Source organism: Primulina eburnea, chromosome 12, assembly GCF_022965805.1.
Source record: "Primulina eburnea isolate SZY01 chromosome 12, ASM2296580v1, whole genome shotgun sequence".
Classification (NCBI taxonomy): domain Eukaryota; kingdom Viridiplantae; phylum Streptophyta; class Magnoliopsida; order Lamiales; family Gesneriaceae; genus Primulina; species Primulina eburnea.
The window spans coordinates 7,864,437-7,888,456 of record NC_133112.1 but is presented as its reverse complement, the minus strand read 5'-3'; the positions used below and the strand labels follow the sequence as shown (position 1 = coordinate 7,888,456).

Sequence of the window (24,020 nt, the reverse complement as noted above, 5' to 3'; positions counted from 1 at the left end):
TAATTCTAGTATTTAAATTAAAATAACTTTTATTGCTTGAGTATAGGGATGGCATTGGTCCGGGGAGGGGGCGGGTTTGCCAACCCCATCCCCATCCCCGAATGCCATCCCCACCCCCATCCCCGTCCCAATCCCTGCTTTTTCGGGTTCGGGGAATCCCCGAACCCGAAACTTCGGGGATTAACTTCTCATCTCCGCCCCCATCCCCGTTTCAAAAATATTAATATGGTAAGACGATGACGGATTCGGAGATTTTCTCAAACCAAAAATTATTATTATCTATTATTATTAGAGATAATTTTCATATTAATATCAATATCAATATTAATAATAATAATATTATTAATATTTTAAAAAATAATATTATTATTATATTATTAATATTAATAATACTATTATTTTATTATTGATAATATATTTTCGGGGCGGGTTCAAGGATTTCGGGGATGGGGATAATAATCTCATACCTGCCTCGAAATACATCGGGGATTTTTTTAAATCCCCGAACCCGAAAAAATCGGGGATCCCCATCCCCGTTTCGAGTTTTCCCCGCGAAGCCCCAAACCCATGGGGAAAATTGCCATCCCTACATGAGTATTTAAATTCTTTTCTTTAAATTTATTTATTTTACGCAGTAGTTTAATTGTTATCTTTTCAGTTAAATAAGTGAGGCCGGACTGGAGATGGAGTATTGAGATAAGTTAATAAAGATTTATTTAAGAAGTGGTAATTTAGCATGTTAGTAAATATAATTTAAAAAGTTGGCATGTATGCAAGTTATTTAACTTCTTTGGTATTTTATTAAATTCTTTTAAAGCATAAAATGCATGTTTATTTTATTAATTTGTGATTAATTGTATTCATGCATTTTATTAATAATTATTGCATGATAGAGATTTATTTCATGAATTTTATCACTTCGTACATTAGGGTTTCTAGATGCATTTCACGCTCGAACGAGGAACGGAGACCGGAGGATTTTCAGGAAAATTATTTTATTACATGATCTATTTTATAAATTTATTTAATGCGTTTTTAAGTGTATTTTTCGGAAATAGGATTTATTGAGTATTTTACCCGCAAAATTTTATTATTTAACAGTACACAAATTTTATCGAATCGGAGGACTTTTTAAGGGTTCGACTAATATTTTCACAAACTTTCCAACACAAAATATTTTTTGGGAGTGTGTTTGGATTTAATGGGCCTACTTTTAAGTTTATTGGACTTAATTATCTTTTTAAACTTTTAACTATTAAGTTAGGGCTCATTATCTATTAGTTTATTATATAATTATCACCTAAACCTCATTTAACCTAAACCTAATGATTGCATCAGCCGAAACCCTACATTTCAGACAATTCCCCCTTGATTTTTAGCAGCAGCACTCTCGGTTTCAGCAAATCTCATCAAGGAAGCCACAGCCAAGCTCATTTCTTGAAGGAAAAATAGTCTCCAGCACTCGTTCTTCGGCCTATAACATCAAAGGCATGCTTTGTATCATCCTTTCTTGCATCATACACGTTTATATGCTGTTGTTTTGGTTTCATTTACGAAAATTTTTTATCTAAGCTTTCCATGAAATATTTTCGGTTCTCATGTGCTTTCTTGCATCTTCCAATTGTTGTTCACGTTTTTCTGAAATTTCTGTGCAAATGGCGATGGGTTGCTGATGCTAGGACGTTGAATCATGTCACGGTTTAATGAACTTGGTGCTAGAGCCGAGTGTGAGTGCAGGTAGCCATCGGGTTTGGAGTGTTACGTTTGGGCCGTAGCTTGTTGTAGGCAGATCGGTTGTTTGGAAAGTCCGGCTGTTCAAAGGGCGTCCTAAGCTCTGAACCAGGTCCTAAAGGGTCCGAATCTTGGCCTGGGAGGACCCTAACACCGCTGGTCGGGCCCCTAGAGCAGCACGAAGGAGCTAGACGCAAGAGAGTTGCGATTGGGGGGTCTTGGTTCCTAGAGAGTGTGTTCTGTGTGCAGGCTACATGGGGCTGGTGCTGTGAGTTCTTTGGAGTCTGGTCTAGGTCCACAATAGGCTGGTTCATGGTTGGCACGATGGGGGTAACTTGAGGTGTGAGTTTTTGAGAGATATGTACACATGAGGTGGGGTGATGGGATAGGACCGAAAGTGGATTTTAGATTCTGGAAGTTTGCAGCCGTGGGGTAGCAGCTTAATGACATTTGTTTAGGGCCCATTAAGTGTTTTATAAAATATGGTAAAAGTTGGGAAAGATTTAGATAAATTTTGAATCGAATCGGGTTAAAACCGGGACCCCGGTCCACGCTTTAATACGAATCAATTAAGTTTGAGTATGAGCTCGAGTTTACGTCTAGGAATGCTTTTAAATATGTTTTGGGACATTTTAAGGAGTTTGGTAAGCTTCGGGTCAATTTTAGAGGTCCAGGGTTGAAACGATAATTTTTGGGTTTCCAGAGGCAAAATGGTCATTTTGCACCTGGGGTGAGATTTTGGTGCTGGCAGCGCCCTGAGCACAAAATCATGATATTTTTAAATGTTCATGCATCACGTTTACCATTTTTACGCTATTATAATAATTATGGTGCATGCTTGGTTTAAAGGATTTAAGAGAGAAAAAGTGAGAAAGTGAAGAGCACTCCGTCTCCGCCGCGCCGCGTCGTTATTTCATTTGTTTTCTGTCAAAACAAACCAAGGCATGTTTATATCTTCTTTCACTCTTCAATCAAGCCATATAGGTATTTTTAAATATCGCAAGTACATGATTTTAATGCAAGAAGATCGAAATTGTTCATATTTAATTATGTTGGTTAATTATATTACGTGAAAACATTCATTAATTTGAGATTTATGCGATATTGCTTGTGGCCATCTCACTATCATGGGAGCATTATTTCACCCGGTCGCCTGTTACCGGTCAGTTCAGTTATGTACCACCCTGTATACTATGGCATTAGTCTGATCAGACGTTCATTACTTCACCCGGTCGCCAGTTACCGGTCATGGGAGCATTGTATTATCCGGTCGCCAGTTACCGGTCAGCTCAATTAAGTGCAGGGGCCACTTGCGTAGACCATAATCTCAACAGAAAATTTACGACATGCTATTTTATTACAAGGCTCCAAGGAACAAACATTTTCACTATGATTTTCAGTTCAGTTATGCACGTATTATAATTGCTCATGACAAGTTATTTTCACATTATGCCTCATGACATGATATTTTTACCCCATGCAAATTTTACTATATTATTTACTCGTTATTTACGGTATATGCATGCTGATTCTTTAGGCTCACTAGACTTGATTGTTGTAGGTACTGATGATGTCGGGGCCGAGGGCGGGGACCAGTGAACTAGCTTGGGTCGGCAGTAGTGGAACCCGAGGACCTCATTTACAGTACTTGCCATTTTTATGCTCAAACATTTCGCTACTTCCACGACCCCCGGTATCACAGGCCTTTTTTATCAGTTGTTGGATACTTTAACTTGTTATTTTGGCGAGTAATAATTTCTTCCGCTGCTATTTTTAAACATGATACATTATTTAACAGTTTATTTTATGAACTTGATATTTCATTTAGTTTAAAAGGAAATTTAAAATTTTCCGCAAATTTTCAAGTAAGGATTTCTAGGCCTTTACACGTTTTCTAATCATCTAGACATCAAGTCTATTGACTCGACGTGATCTATTCAGTGACAGTCCCGTCAGGGAAGAATTATCAGCTACTAGCGTGGTCAAAGACATTGATCTTGAACTGCAGAGCCACCTAGTGTATGTAGATCTAGTTGTTTTGCCGATGTCAGAATTGGATATCATCTTGGTAATGGATTGGCTGACGATGAACATAGTTCTTATTGACTTTCAGAAAAGATCAGTGTTGGTAAGACCGTTGGGCATGGAGCAGTTTCTCTTTGAGCCAGATAGATAGAGGAGTTGTTGCGTGTTTTCTTAATTGCTTGCAAGTGCACAACGTCAAGTTTGTAATAAAATGTATTTTTGAGTACAAGTGTCGATCCGACGAGGAGTATGTATTTAAATGTATATTAATGCTTGCAATTAAAATAGTCTCAATTTTATTTAGAAAAAATCAATTAACAGATTTGTTTTCACCAATAACTAAATTGAAAATAAATTTAATTATATTATGACACCAAACTTTTTATAACAAATAACTATGGAATAAAAGATCTAGAGGTCCGATTTCACGCAACTATCCACCATGTGTTATTTTGTGTAGCTATATTATAAATGTCCTTATTATACCTTAGCCAAGAATTCTAAATTATCTACTCCCTCTCCCGAGTGCTAAGTAGATACTAATTATCTAACAACAGATTGTAACGTCCTCATCAACAATCTATAATAAAAATAACACAACAAAACATAAATCTTAAACAAGACATATCAAATAAAAGTAAAAATAAAGAAAGAAGAACTTAGAACAAGAGATTTGGAGTGCAATGAAGTTTTTGTCCAAAAGTGTGCAAGAACTTTCTTAAGGAAGATGAACTTGAGCTTCAATCTCTTCTTTGTAGCCTCCACTCCTTTCCTTTGCTCCCCCCCATGACCTAGATGATGAATAATAGAAACATTTTATAGTCCAGACAAGCTTCCCCACGCAGCACATCATTTTCCTCTACTTTTATTCAAAGTCCACAAAGTTACAGATTTTTCGGACTTTGTTTTGCATGGACCGCAGGTGCGGTGTAGATGGCACCGCGGGTGCGGTGCTGGTTCGGGGGACTTCACACTTTGCAACTTCGAAGACCGCGGGTGCGGTAGAGATGGCACCGCGGGTGCGGTGATGCTTCGGCAGAAAATCTTTTATTTCTAAGTACTGGGACCGCGGGTGCGGTGATGTAGTGACTGCGGGTGCGGTCTTGCTTCGGCAACATTTTTCCTTTGCACTTTCTAATTCATCAATTTACTACTCCAAATTCTCATTCTAAACTTCCAAACTACAATAACAAAAACAACAACAAATCACATCAAACCTGCTCAAGCATCACAAAATTCCAAGTTAAAAACAAGTAATAAAAGTACAATAAATTGCACTTATCAGGAGTTTCTCTCGCATGATCTCTTGCATGCAGGCACAGAGACTTATTCATAAAGGGTGTCAAGCTTTCTTGGCCAGCATTGTTTCAGTGCCTTACGCACCCATTCTGTTGATATCTGATGTACCGATTGTCAGAGATTTTCCTGACGTCTTCCAAGACGACGTCACAGGCCTTCCACCAGAGAGAGAGGTGGAGTTCTCCATTGATCTTATGCCAGGAACCGTGCCAATCTCTAAGGCACCATACCATTTAGCTCCAGCTGAGATGTTAGAATTCAAACAGCAGATTCAAGAGCTTTTTGACAAGGAATTTATTCGCCCTAGTTTCTCACCATGGGGCACAACAGTGCTCTTTGTAAAGAAAAAAGATGGGAGCATGAGGCTGTGTATCGATTATCGAGAACTGTACAAGGTAACAACCAAGAATAAATATCCACTTCCAAGGATCGAGGACTTGTTTGATCAGTTGCAGAGAGCTACAGTGTTTATAAGATAGATCTACGATCCAAGTATCATCAGCTGAAGGTAAAAGATGCAGATGTTCATAAGACAACTTTTAGTACCAGATATGGGAATTATGAGTCCTTAGTGATGTCGTTTGGAATGACGAATGCTCCAGCAATTTTCATGGACCTCATGAATCGAGTATTTCAGCCCTACCTAGATCAGTTCGTCATACTGTTCATTGACGACATTCTTATCTACTCGAAGAGCCATGAGGAGCACAGACAACATTTGAGTACAGTTTTGCAAGTCTTTCAGAGTCGCAAGTTGTTTGCAAAATTTAGTAAGTGTGAATTCTAGTTGGAGAAAGTAGAGTTTTTGGGTCATATAATTTCTAGCAGTGCATTGAGGTGGATCCAGCTAAGGTAGCAGCGGTTAGGGAATGATTTGAGCCAAAGAATGCTTCAGAAATCCGCAGTTTCTTAGGCTTAGCAGGCTACTATCGGAAATTCATTCAGGGATTTTCTTCGATAGCAGTGCCACTCACTTCACTGACTAAGAAGAATGCTAAATTCTTATGGAGTTGAAAATGTCAGAAGAGCTTCGATACTTTGAAGCAATGTCTTATTTTAGCGCCAGTGTTAGCCATGCCAGCAGGGCAAGGCAATTTTATACTATACACCGATGCTTCTAAGCTCGGGTTAGGCGCAGTATTGATCCAGCATGGTCGGGTTATAGCTTATGTCTTCAGACAATTGAAAGTGCATGAGAAGAATTATCCGACTCATGATCTTGAGTTAGCTGTCGTGGTCTTTGCGTTAAAGATATGGAGACATTATTTGTACGGCGAGAAATGCCAGATATTCACTAATCACAAGAGTCTCAAGTATTTTTTCACGCAGAAAGAGCTGGATATGAGACAAAGAAGGTGGTTGGAGTTAGTGAAAGACTACGATTGTGAAATTAGCTACCATCCAGGGAAAGCTAATGTTGTTGCAGATGCCTTGAGCAGAAAAGTTACAGTCGTAGCACAGCTGTCAGCGCAGAGATCTCTTCAGTCAGATATTCAGATGTTTGATTTAGAGGTGTATCCTAAGGGCATAGCTCCTAAGCTGTCTAATATGACAGTACAGTCTTCGTTGCTAGACCGAATCCGTAGTGGTCAGACTTTGGATGAGCAGTTATAGAAATGGAGACTGAAGGATGAAGCCAATGGCAGTGTACTCTGCACAATGTATGATGGTATTGTGAGATACATATGGAGGATGTGGGTGCCTCGTGTTGATTCGATCAGGGAGGATATTTTGACAGAAGCACATACATCTCCATATTCTATCCATTCAGGAGGTACCAAGATGTACAAGGATTTGCAGATTTTGTATTGGTGGCTAGGTATGAAGCGAGACATCCGTCAATTTGTGTCTGAATGCCTCACTTGTCAGCAAGTGAAAACAGAGCATTAGAGACCAGCAGGAATGCTTAAGCCGCTCCCTATCCTCGAGTGAAGATAGGAGAACATCACCATGGATTTTGTTGTTGGCTTGCCGAGGTCAGTTAGAGGATCCAATGTCGTTTGGGTTATAGTAGACCGACTTACTAAGTCGGAGAATTTCTTGCCAGTGAAGACGACTTTCTCCATGACTCAGTATGCAGAGCTCTATATCCAGGAGATTGTCTGATCGCACGGGATCTCAGTTTCTATTGAGTCCGACAGTGACCCGAGATTCACATCTTCCTTTTGAAAGAGTTTACATGCAATCATGGGGGCGAAGTTGCTATTCAGTACTGCATTTCATCCTAAGACCGATGGCCAGTCTGAGCGAGTGATTCAGATTTTGGAATATTTGCTGCGAGCTTGTGTGATCGATATTCATGGGAATTGAGAATCAAAGCTACCTCTAGTGGAGGTTACCTACAACAACAGTTTCCAATCATCTATAGATATAGCTCCCTACGAGGCACTGTATGGGAGGAAGTGCAGATCGCCGATTCATTGGGATGAAGTCGGTGTGAGATCAGAACTCGGTCCAGAGATTGTTCAGCGGACTGCAGATGTGGTGGTCAAGATTATAGACAGAATGAAGACCGCTCAGAGTCGTCAAAAGAGTTATGCTGAAAAGAGAAGAAGAGATCTTGAGTTTGCCGTAGGTGACCACATCTTCGTGAAGATAGCACCTATGAAGGGTGGTATGAGGTTTGGGAAGAGAGGCAAGCTCAGTCCGATATTTATTGGACCGTTCGAGATACTTGAAAGAGTTGGGACTCTAGCTTATCATGTAGCCCTGCCGCTGAATATGGCCGGGGTACACAACGTATTACACGTCTCGATGCTGAGGAAGTATCTAGCAAACCGTTCACATGTCTTGAGCTTTGAGACATTGCAGTTGGCTCCAGATCTATCGTACAAGGAAAGACCTGTCCAAATCTTGAGAGGCAAGAGCGGATGCTTCGGAACAAAGTAACCAAGTTGGTCAAAGTCCGGTAGCTGAATCAATCAGTTGAGGAAGCCACTGGGATGCCGAGGCAGACATGAGGAATCGCTACCTGGAACTATTTGGTAAGACTTAATTTCGAGGACGAAATTTATTTAAGTGGGGGAGGGATTGTAGAGCCTAAAATCAATACACGTTAAACTCATGCATTTATTTAATTGATAAATTATTTAATTAAGTTTAAAATAATTTCAGAGATGCATTATTTATGAATTTGCATTATTTTTAAATCATTTATGTTTATGTGTACACGTTAAAATGTTTTCTTGAGTTTCATGTTTTATGCGATTATTCGATGCAGGATCAAGGAAAAGAGATTGGCGACGATTTTGACCATTTTAAAATATGGTATTTTATTTTACGTTAGGATTGGAGCATTTTAAATGAATTATTTAATTTTTAGCATTTTAAAATCCTAATTTAATTATTAGGTGATTTTATGATTTTAAACTTTTAAAGAGTTGTCACTTGTACATTTTATTTTAAATTAAGAGGTCTTAGAATAGTTAGTAGGGGTTAGCATTTTAATTAGCATTTTTATTAGCATCTTAATTGTGTAATTAAAAAATTTATACCTTTAATTATTGTTTAAACTCACGCAAACACACACTTTCTCACACACTCACTCACGTTTACACACACACGTTTCATCACCTTCTCATTTCATTTTTTTAAAGAAAAACCTAGGGTTCTAAGTGTAGCAGCAGCAGCCCCTCCCTATCCAATTTTCCAGCAGTTCTCGTCCAATTTTCTTCAAGAAAATCGTGCCATGTACGTCCCGGATCAACCCTCGCACCTTCCCCGCTTCGGTATCGCCGTTTCAGAATTTTTAAAGATCAAAGGCATGTATAATCTTTTGTTTATGTATCGATCTCGTTATATTATGTGTTGTTATGTTTATTATGCGTAAAAATCCATGTATGTCATGAAAAGTTTGAGCAAAAATGTTTGAAATGATTTTTGGATCAAAATTTTTAAATCTGAAAACGTGTCTGCTGGAATTTCGATTTCGATGAAAAATAGGTTGATTTTCTGAAAAGGTTTTCAACATATAAAACGTAATACTTTTTGATACCTTATATTTAACAGTAAATTTGAAATTTTTGGATAAGAAACAAGTGAGTTATGATCGTTTTCGTGGGACTGCTCAAACTGCAATTTTATGAAAAATGCGTTTTTGACGTGTTCGTGAAGTTTATTGTTGCAGGCTTCGTTAGAGACTGTTGGATGATCGTTGCTACGTTTAGGTATATTAAGTATTATATGGGTTTGATTTTTAGTGCTTTGTTTCGTGTCGATAGCCGCTTGGTTGCATTAGAAGCCGTAGGAAAAGCTTTGGTGTCAAAAAGTTGTATTCATGAGTTGTGTTGCATTGCATGTCATGCTTCGTTGTTTCGGGGCATTTGTGTGAGTTGAATCATTGTCACAGTGTCCTAGGATGAGTCTTGAAATGTTGGTTCAAGTCGATTTGGTGTGGCATAGTGTTTGCATCAAATTTTGTTCTTTGGGGTCGAGTTTGCGCAGAGTTAGCGCTGCGGCGCTCCCAGCGCCCGTTCTATGCAAGTCTAGCGCTGCGGCGCCAGCGCTAGGCCGCAATGTTAGGCAGTGCCGCAGCTCAGCGCCTAGCGCTCGTCCATGGCTTTTTAAACCACTATTTTTAGGTTCATGTATTCCATGTTTGGAAAATGTTCACACTTCATAAAGAGATTGTTTTGGGGTTCGATGTCATGATTTGGTACGATGATTAAGCGAGGTCAAGTCACAAGTGATTCAGAACGTCATAAGTAAATTGTCATTTCGGGTGGTGAGCATGACTAATACGTCTAAGTTATGGAAGTTAAGTGCTTGAAATCATGTTAGTATGTGCAATAGTGGCCCCAAACGAGATCCAACGAATCTCTCAACGCCATGTAAGTATGTTCGACGTGCAAATGAAAATGTTTTATTTTTGAGGTATGCTAAATGTCTTGTGACCAATTGAACGAGTTTTGAAGTCGGTTAACGTGGCCGATGACCTCTCCACCCCGGTAAAGCATGACCGAATTTAGATCAAGACTGGGAAGCGGTAAAGCATGACCAGAGACCAATCCACCCAGTAAAGCATGACCAGGGATCTCATGTATGCGGTAGTGGATCTTCCCTACCAGCTCAGTACTGTGGCTTAGTCTGATCAGGCGCATTTATGTATGGGTCACTTGTTTTGAAACATATCTCTACGCAAAATGATGAAAGTTTATGCATGTTCAAGTATGTATGATGCAAGCATGTTGACGAAAAGTTTTATGATGATGGCACGTCTACGTTTATGTTTTTCGTTCAAGTTTATGTATGTTCGTTATACTTTAAAGATACATGTGCTTTTATTACTTATTACTTGTTATTCCGAGTTTATATATGTTGTGTCTTTAGACTCACTAGACTTGATCGATGCAGGTGAGGACGAGTATGAGGAGAAAAGGGATGGGGACCAATTAACGGGGTTTATCTGCCCAGGAGGCTAAACCCGAGGATCGCCTATGTTTTAAGAACTTTATGCATGTTGTTTCAAATAATCTGATTTTCTACGAGATCGTTTACGTTGTTTAAATGTTTACATTTTTGCAAACTTTGTTTATAACTGTTTCTATTTCACATAATTTTAGACAACATATTATTTTATCGTAATTTGAACGATTACTATTATTTAAGAAAATTTTATTTTTCTGCAAATTTTAAAATATGTTAAAATTACGGTATGTTACATTTTGGTTGTGACATCTTCACTGGAGGATCAACTTTCAAAATATTTGAAGAAACTCTGATTTGTTTCGGCCTTTGTTCCGAGACTAGCTTTAAGATTGGAAGAGCCTTCACATGAGGGTTATCCATTAAAGGGAACAAATTTTCTTCACTTCTTTTTACAAACACAATTGATTTTTATCCGGAGCTAGAAGATTCACCATGTTCATATAAGCTTTCAATATATCCAAGACCAGCTCTGTTATCCTTTCTCATTATTAGCATTGAGTCAAGATTTGATGAACTTGAGTTGAATTTTGTAAGGGTTTTTCAGGACCTCTCAAGATCATCATTGACTTTGCAAGTTCAAGATCTTTTCTACTCAATAAGATTTCAAGTCTAAACCAACTGCTTTTAATTAAATATTTTATTTAGAAAGCATCGAATTTTCTCATTTCTTTTAAGTCAATCATCGTACAGCTCTTCATATATGATCTGGACAATTTCTACAATAAGCTCTTCTTGGTCATATTCCTGAATTTTTCACAGTTCGAGTTCCCAAGATATTTTGCATTAAGGCACAATGACTTTGATATGGTGTTGCGGCCCGGTGTCGACACCAGTGAACAAGATTTTCATTAGAGATAAAATATCTTGGAGATAAATATCATATTGAAAACAATTCTTCTCATAATCTAGAAATAAATCAAGCAAAATCTTATAATCTAGAAAGACAAAATCTTAAATTGATAATATTAATTTAACAAAATAATAAAAGAATCAAATATTTCTTTCGGAAAAGTTTGAGGTTATACCAATAGATGATCTCACACTCTTATCTTCCAACTAAATATCAAAAAATTATCTCTTCATTTTTCTCGATGAAAATAGTTCACAGTAGACTCGGAAATGGCGCTTAGTGATAGTGAAGAACAAACCACTTATTGTGCTTAATCTGGAATGCGATAGATTTGAAGAATACGAAGAAATCGAGAAAATTCAAGAATGATCCAAAAAACTATTAGTTGGTTCATATTTGTAAATTTTTTAATATTTTGAATAAATTAAGTTTTAAAAATTATTTTGATTAAATTCTATTTTAATTGTTCCTGATTGTATTGTTATGATTAAATTGAGTTCTAATCGTTATATGCAAAATGATAAAATACACACGCTCTAGGGTCCGCATTGCATCATTTCCCCTCCAAATTATCATGGCTCTCAACTACCGGGAGTTGAACACTGTCAGCATCACTACCAGTTCGTCAATGGTTTTCGTAGATTTTATTAAAATAATTTCCTACCCAGTTAGGTAGCTGTAGCTCAATAAATTTAGTGAATTTCACCTCTCACTGCTTCACCATCTGCCGTCTTAAAAATCAAGAAACTTGAGGTATCTAACACAGTTGAGACCCAAAAGGGATTTTATAATTTTGTTGGTTTGATTGAATAAGGGCGAAATGGGTGAGTCCTTAGGGGAAATTGTTCAAAACAAGCAAGTAATATTCAAGGGATACATCGAAGGAACTCCAAAAGAGACAGATATGGAGTTGAAGTTAGGAAGTACGATCAAGTTGGAAGCTCCAAAGGGTTCTTCCTTAATATTGCTCAAGAATCTTTACCTCTCCTGTGATCCATATATGCGTGGCAGGATGCGCAACTTTCATGGCTCTTACATTCCCCCTTTTGTTCCTGGTTCTGTAAGAATACTTTTTTGTTTCCTAGTTATCAGTTGCTTTTATTTAACTGTTATAAGCTGTATATGTGGTGATGTTAAGTCTTTTATATTTTGTATATTTTTTACTTGGCCTTTAGAATTTGTGATTCGAATGCTGGCTCGATGGGTTGGAGAATAGCCGCTCGGCAATTGGTCACGAGTTGATGTGGACACCTGATCATGTCCGTGGTTTTAGGACCGAAGCATATTACCAACGCTAATCTGATAAAAGCTCGTTCTTGGTTGTTACTTTGATCGACTTTAATGAGATTGCCAATGATATGTTATAAGCCTGAGAGAAAGACTTATTGCCAACAGATTAGCCTCTCCCTTCGACCACTTTGCCATTTTGTGTGTAGCTAATGTGGAACATATATCAATTTGTTATTGCCATTGTGAGGCTCTAGTAACTTCAATTGGTGAAGCAGTGCTTTTAAAATACACACGAAATTTGAATACATTTATTTTCCAAGCATTGCATTCTCCACCTTTCTTATTTCAAGGTCAAACTATGAATTAATGATTTAAGGGAAAGTAAATTGTTTGTTGTTTTGAAGTAGTTTAATTGTGATGTTAGTCCATGGATATAAATGGATATGGATGGAGCCATGATTTGATTTTACCTTTTTTTTCTGCGAAGTTACGAATTAAATTAAAGGATATAAGATGATCCTTCTGATCAATCTTTTGAAAATAGAAATAGATACTCCATTTGGATTCCAAGCCTCACCACAAAGCAATTATAAACGTATTGACTTGGCTATATGGATCAGGTTTTTTATTTATTGGTAAAATTTTTTGGGATAAAAGATTGTATTTATATTATTTTGATATGATTTCTCTTTTCTCCATAGAAAGAGGATGCAAGTTTGGTTGTGGGTAGAGGACAACATAGCAGGGTAGATTTACTGATTGCTGAATTTTGCTTAACCAATGGTTCTTTTGGAAAAGGTCATTGAAGGATTAGGCGTGTCTAAAGTACTAGACTCTGATGATCCAAACTTCAAGCCAGGCGACATAGTCTCGGGTTCAACAGGTTGGGAAGAATACAGCTTAATTTACAAACATGAGCATTTGAGGAAAGTTGAATCAGATAAAATGCCATTGTCATACTATACTGGCCTCCTCGGTATGTATATTTTGCTTCATTTGTGTATGCATTCTGTTGTTGATCGTAACATCGTGGTTTTTGACTCTCTTGTTTCCTGTTCCGCATAAGCATGAATTTATGGTGTAATCTAGTTCTTTTTTAAATGTATATGCCCACTTTTCCAGGTTAAGATTTTTTGTGTAAAAGATGTAGGGACTGCCCTATAGTGCTTATGACATGATTGAGCTTTGTTTTTTTTTTTTTGGAAACAAGCATGTTGAATTGTGTTAGAAGAAGCATAAGTTACACGATCCTTCCATAAATACCTGCCATCATTCATGACATGTTGCCATGCCCAGAGGGCTAGAACTCTTGTTAAGTTTACATGTTAGAATTACACAGTTATGTATTGATAATATATATCCAGATATCGTAGGAATATGCACCAGTTTGAAAATCACAATGAGTTCTCTTAAAAAATATTTCATAATCTTAATAAAATCAAATCTATTTCCATTACATGAATATATTTTTTTATTTCTGATTGAAGTGATTGATTAAGAACTTCTTGTAGGCATGCCAGGCTTCACTGCTTATGTTGGATTCTACGAAGTTTGTGCTCCTAAAAAGGGTGATTATGTTTTTGTATCTGCCGCATCCGGAGCTGTTGGACAGCTTGTTGGCCAACTTGCTAAGTTACATGGATGTCATGTCGTCGGAAGTGCTGGGAGTGGACAGAAAGTGAGATATTTTGTTGAGTTTAGAAGGATCAGTATATATAATGAGCATTGATTTGGTAGTTTTATGCAAATTTTACTGATTCTTGATCTTGTTGTAAGGTTGATCTGCTGAAAAGTAAGCTGGGATTTGATGACGCATTCAACTATAAAGAAGAATCAGATCTTGATGCAGCTCTTAAAAGGTTCGTTAAACTGTCAAAAACACACATTTGTTCCTTCTTCGGCAAGCTTAGGATCATTTTTTAAACATTTACAGAGTTACTAAAGAAAACTACATCAATGCCCCTTTTTAGACCTGTCCTTTTACATTAAAAAAGCTGTGATAGCCCAACCAGACACTTAAAAAACCTTTTAGTTGCTCTCTTTTTTTTTCTTAAAAAAAAGAAAATTTAAGTGCGTTTTCAGACAAGAAATTCCATCCAGATACTCTCATATGGCATAATTTCTGTATGATGTTACAAACAGATACTTTCCTCAAGGCATTGACATATACTTTGAAAACGTCGGAGGAGCCATGCTTGAGGCTGTGCTCCTTAACATGAGGATTCACGGTAGAATCGCCGTTTGTGGAATGGTTTCTCAGCATAGCTTGTCTGATACACAAGGGACTCGTAACTTGTTCAATCTCATCATAAAACGCGTGAAGATGCAAGGATTTCTGCAGAGCGATTATCTCCATTTATATCCAAAGTTTCTTGAAGATATCTCTGGACTTTACAAGCAAGGGAAGATAACTTATTTGGAGGACATGGCCCAAGGGTTGGAAACTGGTCCTTCTGCATTTGTTGGACTGTTTTCTGGACAAAACGTAGGCAAGAAAGTAATCTGTGTAGCGCATGAATAATAGCACGTAGATGAAGGGAAAACTACCAAAATCTTTGTGTAGGTTATGTCGTCAAAATTCAGTCTCAGTCCTATGAGGTGGCTTTTTCGCTTTTAATGTTTTCTCGTTCGGCCGTCCGGTTACACTTGACCAACTCGTGTCTCATATCAGTGATATTGTGTATATGGGATGAAAATTTGGTGTAATATGACAAAAAGGAAAAAATCAACTTGCTGGACGATAATCAAATGTATAAAAGACCCAACTCTCGATAACTTCGGCTATTTTCCCCCTAGTTGAGCAAACAAGAGTAGTACGAAATTTTTAGCGTCTTAGGGATAAGATATTATTTTAACTGTGATTAAATTTATATTTTTTATTTTTTTAATTTAACTTTTTACAGATTAGGATCCGTGACACGATCTCACATGAAACCTACTCTTTTGATGGCAAAATCTTTTGTATGACGGTCTCACGGGTCGTATTTGTGAGACAGATCTTTTATTTGGGTCATCCATGAAAAGTATTATTTTTTATGCTAAGAGTATTACTTTTTATTGTGAATATGGGTAGGATTGACTCGTCTCTCAGATTAAGATCCATGTGACGGTCTCAAATAAGACCTACTCTTTTTTTATTACTAAGTGTGTGCCTTTTTTTTATATATAACTTTAATTTTTCATCCCCAAAGACAAGACAAAACAAAACATAGGGGTATAATGTAATTTACTTTAGTACAGGGGTAAAAAGTGTAATTGTAATAAGGGCTTTATACGTAATATTACTTTAGCATAGGGACTATATGTAATTTTCTCTAAATAAAGCCTGTGGATCTAAATTGTAATTTTCGCTCAATAAATCTGTGCCAATTGTTTCAGCATTAAAATAAACGACAACGAGCAGACCACATTTGAAGTTTTCATTGTCACTCGAAAATCGTTAGAATCTCTCCCCAGAAAATCGTACGATCTGTTTATTTATTTATTTTGTTTATCCGCTGTAACATTCCATTTGTATATCAAACAATCGAGACTTGAAGGCAGGGGGATAAAGCGCTGGGCGGAATTTTCGAAGAAATTCTAGCTGAATGATGTGTTTTATTTGTTATACTATCCTTTTCTTAAATTGAATTCTGTACAGTAATTTATAGAGGCTCGTTCAGGTACAATTCGTGGAGTAATTCGTTCACTATATGCTTTCACAAATAGTTGGCTCTTATGGCAAATTTTTTGCTTTGTTTGTAGTTATCGGGATTCGGTGTAGTATAGATTGGAATGTTTTTCTATCCTACTCTGAGTGGTTGGTGTGTTGATTTGTACGTTTTGTTGCTGGGTTTGTTTGGTGTTGTTTTTGAGTTGGTCTTGCTATTTATTTATTTTTGAAAACAAAGTTGTTTCGTTTAAGCTTCTTACGATTGATTGATTTTTTTTTCTTGGGATTCTTGGCGTATATGTACGGTTTTGTGATGGAGTTTTTTTAATGCTTTAGGCATATTTTTTATTGTTTGTTTTTCGTGTGCAAATACCAGTGATGAGACTAGCCTATGGGCGAGAAGGAATGAGTAGGATAACTCTATGCAGAAAGAAGAGTATTTAGCTGGAAATCGGGAGCTGATTTCTGGGTTGTCTGAAATTGGATGGATTGAATTTTGGTGGATTGGTTTAGAGAAAACCGGGAAAGAGTATCATGTTGGAACAAGAATTCTGGAGGGAAAGCAAAAAAATGAGCGAAGTGGGGTTTGGAGATGGATGGGTACTGTCTTGGACCCTTGCTGTCGTACTCCTCATATTTATTTGCAGTTTGCTTAGATCTGGCTTCCGCGGCTTGTTTTTCAGAGGAGGAGGAGGACCAATAAAATCTCAACCACCCAGTCACCTACTTGCACCACTCCGGTATGTATATATCTGTCTCTCCCTTTCTCAGAACAGAAAACGGAGCTTTTGAAGTTGCCTGCAACTTTGTATTTTGTCACAGAGGTCCAGCGATTATCTCAGATTTGGATCTGAAGAATCTCATCGACGATCTGGATGATAATTCCCATTCACTTGATAATGTCAACTGGGAAAATGTTTGTGACAAAAGAAACAATCATCTTTCCTACAAGGCCAAGTTCTACAAACCCAAGGTTTTTGCATTGCTCTATCGGTTCATTAAGCTTTTGCTGAAATTTAAAGTTCCTTGACCTCCATTTGTTTATGCATTACAGGATGGGCCTTTGAAATATCTAAGTGTCACTACGTTTGAAAATTGCTCTGTCGAGCTGCTGGTGAAGTTTTACATGGACAACTGTTATAGGATGTTATGGGACAAGACAGTTGTTCGACATGACTCATTGCAGGTGGACCAGGGCAGTGGTACTGAAATTGGCAGCACCATTAAAAAGTTCCCATTCTTGACACCCAGAGAGTATGTATTGGCTTGGAGACTCTGGCAAGGAAAGGATGGATCCTTCTACTGCTTTAGTAAGGTTTGAGAGTTTATAAGTTCTCTTTAAAATTTTATCTGTTTTACCGTCATCCTGCTTTTGTAATATCTTATTGCCACATACCCTTTCTGCCTAGATTTGAAAGACGGATGGCTAATAATAAATATAATCTGTTAGTTTGTCCATGATTTTATGCTGACTGCCCTCGGAGCATTTTCAGATAGGAGCTTTAATTCCGTGTTTGATTTATAAATGCCACATTCTGATCTTCTCCCTAGTTATGCTCTCATTTGTTCTTGTCATTTGATTTCACAGCTGGATGAAATCATTACCCATGCTGACCACTAGGTTGCACATGGATCAGATATCAAATTCACATTCTATTTTTGCCATACGGTCCAACATTGTCAAATAATACATTTTTGTATGAGATGTTCATATCTGTGGATATCTGCTTTCTTTGGATTGTATCCAATCTGAATAAATTTTTACTTTATGATTTCAAACTTTAAAAGCATTGTAGATAAAAATAAAACCCAACAAGTAAATTGTCATTCTTATCCATTGGGTGCTCATAAATTTTCATAGCCGTACTTCAACATCTCTTAAAGGTTTAAAATATATCAAGAATAAGTGAAACTATTTCAAACAATTTACCGGCCATTAAAAATTTCTCAAGCATATCTAAAATTCAAACAAGAACTAGCCATATCAAATTCCTCAAAAAATTCTAAAACCCGATCTTCAATATAGATTATCGGGTATTTTACTAATACCGGATTGGATCAGATATCATGGGTATTGGATGTTGATATTTGTATCTGATACGGTAGCATCGAAAACATATCTGGAAAAATTACAATAAGCTATTAGTGGATATTCTGTCGCTAGGAATTTTTTGGCTTTGATGCTTAGATTCTTGGGTTTTTTCAACTATTCTACTGGACAAGTGAAAATGATATAAAGTTGGTCATAAACTTCTTTTTTCTTCGAATTGCTCATGTAGAAGAATGAACTGCATTAGTTTATCTCATCCATACTTCGAAGGGCCTCAAATTTTGGAAGCATGATAAATCAAACAGAAGAAGTAAGTCAAGCTGAAGCTAAATGGTAAAAACAATGCAACCAGTCGATTGACCGTGCTGTAATGACTGGAACTTTGTGGTGAACCAGATTACCGCTGTTGAATATTAATGATGAAGCATAACTCATTTTTCAGCATAATTTAGTTTCGTGTTCTTAATTTGTCATTTTTTTCCACATTCGTCTCCTTGGTTTTGTCTAATCTGATCATGTGTGTGACCATCATAAGGAATGTGAACATCCTTTGGCACCGAGACAGAGAGGATATGTAAGAGTTTCAGTTTTCCGATCTGGCTGGAGAATCAGGAAAGGTAGGTTACTGGACACCTTCTCCCCTAATAAATTAGCTCGACCTATTGATTTTTTTTCAAGAAACAAGTGTAGTATTGAACTGTATCTCACATGTCATGCAACCACCACATCAACCTCTCTATCTTCACCTTTACTCTTTTTAGTAATTATATCCTTTCCTTTTAACTGGGATAGAACCTGTTTAATACCTGTCTATCACCTGAGCAGGTAAAACCTTTGCTTCTAGAATATAGATTTGTTGGGAAAAAGGTGCTTTTTAGTTGTGGACTGAATACGTGGATTAAAATCAACTGGTGCACTCATCATGTGGAGATTTTTTGTTTCTCTACTTTTTATGTCACATGGGAAGAATTCAATAATTAAGTACTTCACCCCATAAAACTTTTATCTAATTTTTCTTTTTGTTTAGTTCCTGGTAAAAATGCATGTGAGATCAAAATGGTGCACCAAGAAGATGCTGGTCTGAACGTGGAAATGGCAAAACTGGCCTTTGCAAAGGGCATATGGAGTTATGTGTGTAAGATGGATGATGCACTTTGCAAATATTCTTCTGGGCAGCAACTTCAGCAAAACTCCACCGCTAGTGCCACCATGTTGGTTGAAAAGGTTAGTACTGGTTTTTTTGTATTGCTTGCATGGAGTATCATTCTCCCCAAGGATGAGTAATTAAAGAACGGTTTCTTCAGTTCTGCCTGTGTTAAATTCAAGTATGTTTTAGTTATGAATTCTTCGAGAGAAAGTAGCAACAAAATTATTGACAATGAATTGTGCACCATTCACCTTATTATACTTCGGGTTCTAGCCGTGATTTAAGAACCATAACTCTTATCAACAAATGTTCTCTACAGAGTATTAGAAGGCATGAATTTAGTATCTCAATAATAAGATCTGTTCTCATTATCCAATAGGCATGAGTTGACTAGAAATTTGCATATGGTGTCAGGAATCCTGAGATTCTGTCCTAAATTGTTGAACAGGGTATTACGTTGCAGGGAATCTCAAAGACAGTATTGTTTAATTCATTTACTGCTAAGTTAAAACATTCTTCTTGCTCAAGCTGATAGTTTACTTGGATTTTTATCCTAGATACGTAGTATTTTTAGATCAATGTTGTTTAGTTAGCCAGATTTTCCGTATCCCTTCACTCAAGCAATTTTTTTGTGGGCGAGCTCTCCCAGATATGCCATTGCATACTCACATAATATGTGATTTTGCAAAAACAATAGGCCCACATCTGAAGCAAGTTTCACTGGTCCGGTTTTTAGGGCACTCACAGGATCATGGCTATCGGCAGTATTGAGTAACAATAAAATATGCTATTAAACTAACTAAATAATGAAAGCTGAAGTGCTTTTAAAACTGGTTTTGTAATATTAAAATAACTCATTAGCAATAAAAGAACATATACATTTTCCTGAGCTTTTTTTCTCATTTCCTTGTAGCATGTCCTGAACCGTATTTTCTCGAAGCTTTCTATTTGAACATACTATCCGCTCATCTATGTCTATCATCGTGCTTGCGAAATAAGGCTTTTGCCATTCAAGCAGTTTGAAAAATCAAACTCGCGTTCATTGTTTGAAAGTATGGTATAACATGTGGTTTAATCCTTTTCTTTTTTGTTATTCTTTTCAAGATATAGCAAAAGCGAAATATTAATTAATGAATGTTGGAATAAGGATGTGTAGTTCCTTTTTCTTACGAGGACAAAGAACAAGTTTTTAACAGTTGGAATGTTATGTTTTATCTCCAAAATAGTTTTCAATTCAAACATTTGAACTTAGTTTCCCTTGAAGGGTGGACATTGTATCTGTTATTTTTCTTCAGGCTTCACATGTATCATATTAGTAGGATCATAGCACTTGGTAAATTTTTATTTGGTATAGAGCCATACAAATTTTACTTATTGTTGGCATAAACGGAATGAGGATCTGTCGTTTTTTTAGCCGCTTTCCTATTTTCCCCTTCTATTGATCGTTTCCTGTTTCCCCTTCTAGTGATCGTTGCAGATTTATGTATTGCTCTGTTTGTATTTTTTTTCCTCAAACCTAGGTTCCACCTGAATTTGAAGTCGCAAACAGTACGACCAGCTCGATACATTCAGATAACTCAATGGCGAATGCCATGCAACACGTAGGGACTCGCAAATCCAACATGATGAAACTCGTAAAAAGGCCTTCGAATAAACTGATATCAAATGGTTTAATTCTTCTCGGTGGTGCTATCTATCTATCTAGGGGCCATTCAAGCTTAGGTGCTAAGGTTGCTGTTGCTTATATGTTGAGCAAGCTCACGAGACGCGATGATTCATCCAAGCAAGCTACAAGGATTCAACGCAATAAAGGTCCTTAAAACCATCTACACCCACTGATGATGCATGAGCATGTGATACTATGTAGCTGCTGCAAATGTTTATATCTGAGCTCAAGCTCAGTACTTATTGTCTTCAATGGTGGGTATAGGTGGGAAAAGCGTCAGATTCGTTGTTTTTCATGCGTCTTGCTTCTGCTGGATTGTGCATTTCACTATTGTATGTCAAAGTAGATGATACTTGTCAAATATGATTAAATTTAATATAGTTTATCCAATATTTAATAGTAATAATGTTAATTTTTTAGATGATACTTGTCAAATATGATTAAATTTAATATAGTTTATCCAATATTTAATAGTAATAATGTTAATTTTTTTAAAAAAATTAATAAAATGAAACAACAATAATAAATAATAATATTATCAAAATTAGGGATGGAATAAATTTCGAGTAAATCGAAATGACCGACAGGCGACTGTACAGAATAAATTCGAAAATTAGGTTTAATTAATTCAAAATTCTGATTTCTCTTTTTCAAAAAAAAGTCATACAAGTCAGTTTATTCGGTTTGATTTGGATAATTTTTATAGAATATCTATTAAACCGAATAAACTGATTTTCTAAATAAACTTCGATATTTTTTTAACTTTTTATTAAATCGATTTTTTTTTTTTACTAAACGAAAGGTGTCACTTTGTTTTCATAAAATACTAAACAAACGACTGAATTGTTTCCTCTCATTGGGTCTTAATTCTCGAAAATCTACGAAGATGAATAACTTCTTGGCGGCTGATGAAACATATTAGAGATGGGAATCTGGTTCCAGCTCTGCTTAGCTGGAAATCCTCGATGGAAGGGATCCTCAAAGCAAGACTAAAGACTAAACTTACATGTTTCCAACAACAAATGATGTCTCAAATGTAGTTGATATGAAAGGTGATGGTTCACTAGGTCATCTTCTCCTTATATGGATAGAGCTATTGGTGATCTTCCTCATTGACTAGGGGGGTTCGAGCGATGGCTAAAGGCGGAGATTCTTTTTATATCGATATGGTCAACACTTGTTTATCTACTTTTCTGTCCAAGGGACAGTTGAGTTTATCTTGCCAGTTTGTAGTGTCGAATATCGCCTTCACTTACAACTCCATAATGATTTCTTTTTTTAAGAATGTTCGAGTACCGTTTTTTCGGCAATGTCTACTACTCGTTTTTTCTTTAAATATATTAGATTTTTTTTTCTCCTTTATCTTTCGGCCGAAAATACACATACATATACATATATATAATTCTGCCATTAAAATAACCGTCCAACCTATTATTTGAAAATCCAAAGAATACAGTGCAAAATATAAAATCGTAAACCGTCGAACCAAACCTGAAACTAACATTTTCAAAAATAGCATAAACATCTTAAATCCTCTTAAAAACCACTAATAAGCATAAAAGCCATAAAAGTCGTGAAATCTTTAAAATTATACTAATGTAGAAACTAACAAAGGTCATCGGGTTATGTGCATCATCAGTCCAGCTAGTTCAACAACAACAATCAAGTCCTCCAACATCATCAAAATCATGCTCACCTGCATCGATCACACCTAGTGAGTCTAATGATTAGCAAACATTAACAATGATAGCAAGTAATATATATACATTCACATGCAACAGTAAAAATATTTTTAATACAATAGTTTTTCTTGAATAAGCATATTTTAAAACTTTTTCCTTTCATCAAAAAAATATACATATATATTTCCAGTAAGTGAATTTCGTTCATTAATTGTGACCATCATTTCATCATTCGGTCAATCGATCAATCTCAACTGTAACAAAGGTACCAGGCGACGAGGCAACATTAATCACTTTTCCGTTTTGTGTCTTCACCTTAGATATCATCATATCATTTCTTGTCATAGTGTTTAACAAGAATGATCCATTTTCCGAACTTTGATAAAACTTAAATGGAAACTTGACTTTGTCCATCTCGGTTAGACAAACCCATAGACCCCATGCTCTTCTGGTGGAAATGTCATCTTCAGTTATTGTTCCAAAAGGTGAAATCGCTCACCTTAGGTGCCTCTCACCCCCGGCCCGACAGGATTGTGAGAGGAGGTAAATCATGGTGACTCAGCCAATCAGCAGCAGCTAGACCTTATGCTACGCCGCGCACAAGGAGTTCCCCCTCATTGGAGAGAATTTAACTCCCACACTGCCGCTTGCGAGACTCGATCCCTGGTCATTGTTCCAAGATTCACTGCTGCTGACCAACTGAGGTAAGCCCATGCGGCCATGTCATCTTCAGTTATTGAAGCAATAAGGGGTGTTTCTTCTGTCGGAGGATCCTTGATAAATTTTTAAATATTTATGTATGGTGTCCTTAACTTGATAAAACGAAAGACGTCGTAAGAGTCTTTTTCTGTTGGTTCTGGTGATGTCCTGAAAAAATAAAGCTCCAGAATATCTCCTCTAGACAAATATTCGTTATTTCCATGTTTCATGAACTGCTTCCTGAATCCATTTAGGTAATCCAGAAATTTCTCGGAAGCTAAGTGATGTAGTATAAACCGAAGCAATAGCCCCGAATTCATATCATGCATTTACCTCCTTTGGATATAAATTTGGTTTCATCCATATCCTAAAATATTTTTCTTTTAATTTCTCCCAATTTTGTTGATATACTTGTAATGGAGAAATTGTAGCTTCATTAATACCAACCTTAGATTTACCCTTGTTTGTATTTGGTCTAAGATTGATCTTTTCCTCTTCAATCCTCAAGATGAAGGGTTGACTTGAATACTCGAGACAGGAATCTGGAGTTTCAATTTTTGTT

General features: G+C 36.7%; 2 protein-coding genes across 4 annotated transcripts; both read left to right on the top strand.

Moving 5' to 3' along the window:
* Positions 1-11,878: 11,878 nt before the first annotated feature.
* Positions 11,879-15,337, top strand: LOC140807480 (2-alkenal reductase (NADP(+)-dependent)). Its single transcript, XM_073164335.1, has 5 exons — positions 11,879-12,392; positions 13,361-13,538; positions 14,074-14,240; positions 14,339-14,421; positions 14,705-15,337. The coding sequence occupies exons 1-5, from the start codon at positions 12,153-12,155 to the stop codon at positions 15,081-15,083; spliced, it is 1,047 nt and encodes a 348-aa protein (XP_073020436.1). The 5' UTR covers positions 11,879-12,152; the 3' UTR covers positions 15,084-15,337.
* A 582-nt stretch (positions 15,338-15,919) lies between these two features.
* Positions 15,920-21,445, top strand: LOC140806972 (uncharacterized). Of its 3 annotated transcripts, none has more exons than XM_073163557.1 (7): positions 15,920-16,024; positions 16,591-16,954; positions 17,037-17,187; positions 17,269-17,529; positions 18,800-18,881; positions 19,292-19,488; positions 20,932-21,445. In XM_073163557.1, the coding sequence occupies exons 2-7, from the start codon at positions 16,749-16,751 to the stop codon at positions 21,229-21,231; spliced, it is 1,197 nt and encodes a 398-aa protein (XP_073019658.1). In that variant the 5' UTR covers positions 15,920-16,024; positions 16,591-16,748; the 3' UTR covers positions 21,232-21,445. The 3 variants fall into 3 exon arrangements, with proteins under 3 accessions (XP_073019658.1, XP_073019659.1, XP_073019657.1); XM_073163558.1 differs by having other exon boundaries at positions 15,951-16,224; positions 16,603-16,954; XM_073163556.1 differs by having other exon boundaries at positions 15,951-16,224; positions 20,932-21,444.
* The last annotated feature ends 2,575 nt before the right edge of the window (positions 21,446-24,020 follow it).

Coding starts and splice junctions, on each gene's coding strand:
- LOC140807480 (XM_073164335.1), top strand. CDS start 12,153: ATGGGTGAGTCCTTAGGGGAAATTGTTCAAAACAAGCAAGTAATATTC. Junction 13,539..14,073: donor ATACTATACTGGCCTCCTCG/GTATGTATATTT, acceptor AACTTCTTGTAG/GCATGCCAGGCTTCACTGCT. Junction 14,241..14,338: donor GTGCTGGGAGTGGACAGAAA/GTGAGATATTTT, acceptor TCTTGTTGTAAG/GTTGATCTGCTGAAAAGTAA.
- LOC140806972 (XM_073163557.1), top strand. CDS start 16,749: ATGTTGGAACAAGAATTCTGGAGGGAAAGCAAAAAAATGAGCGAAGTG. Junction 17,530..18,799: donor CCTTCTACTGCTTTAGTAAG/GTTTGAGAGTTT, acceptor GACCATCATAAG/GAATGTGAACATCCTTTGGC. Junction 19,489..20,931: donor CCACCATGTTGGTTGAAAAG/GTTAGTACTGGT, acceptor CCTCAAACCTAG/GTTCCACCTGAATTTGAAGT.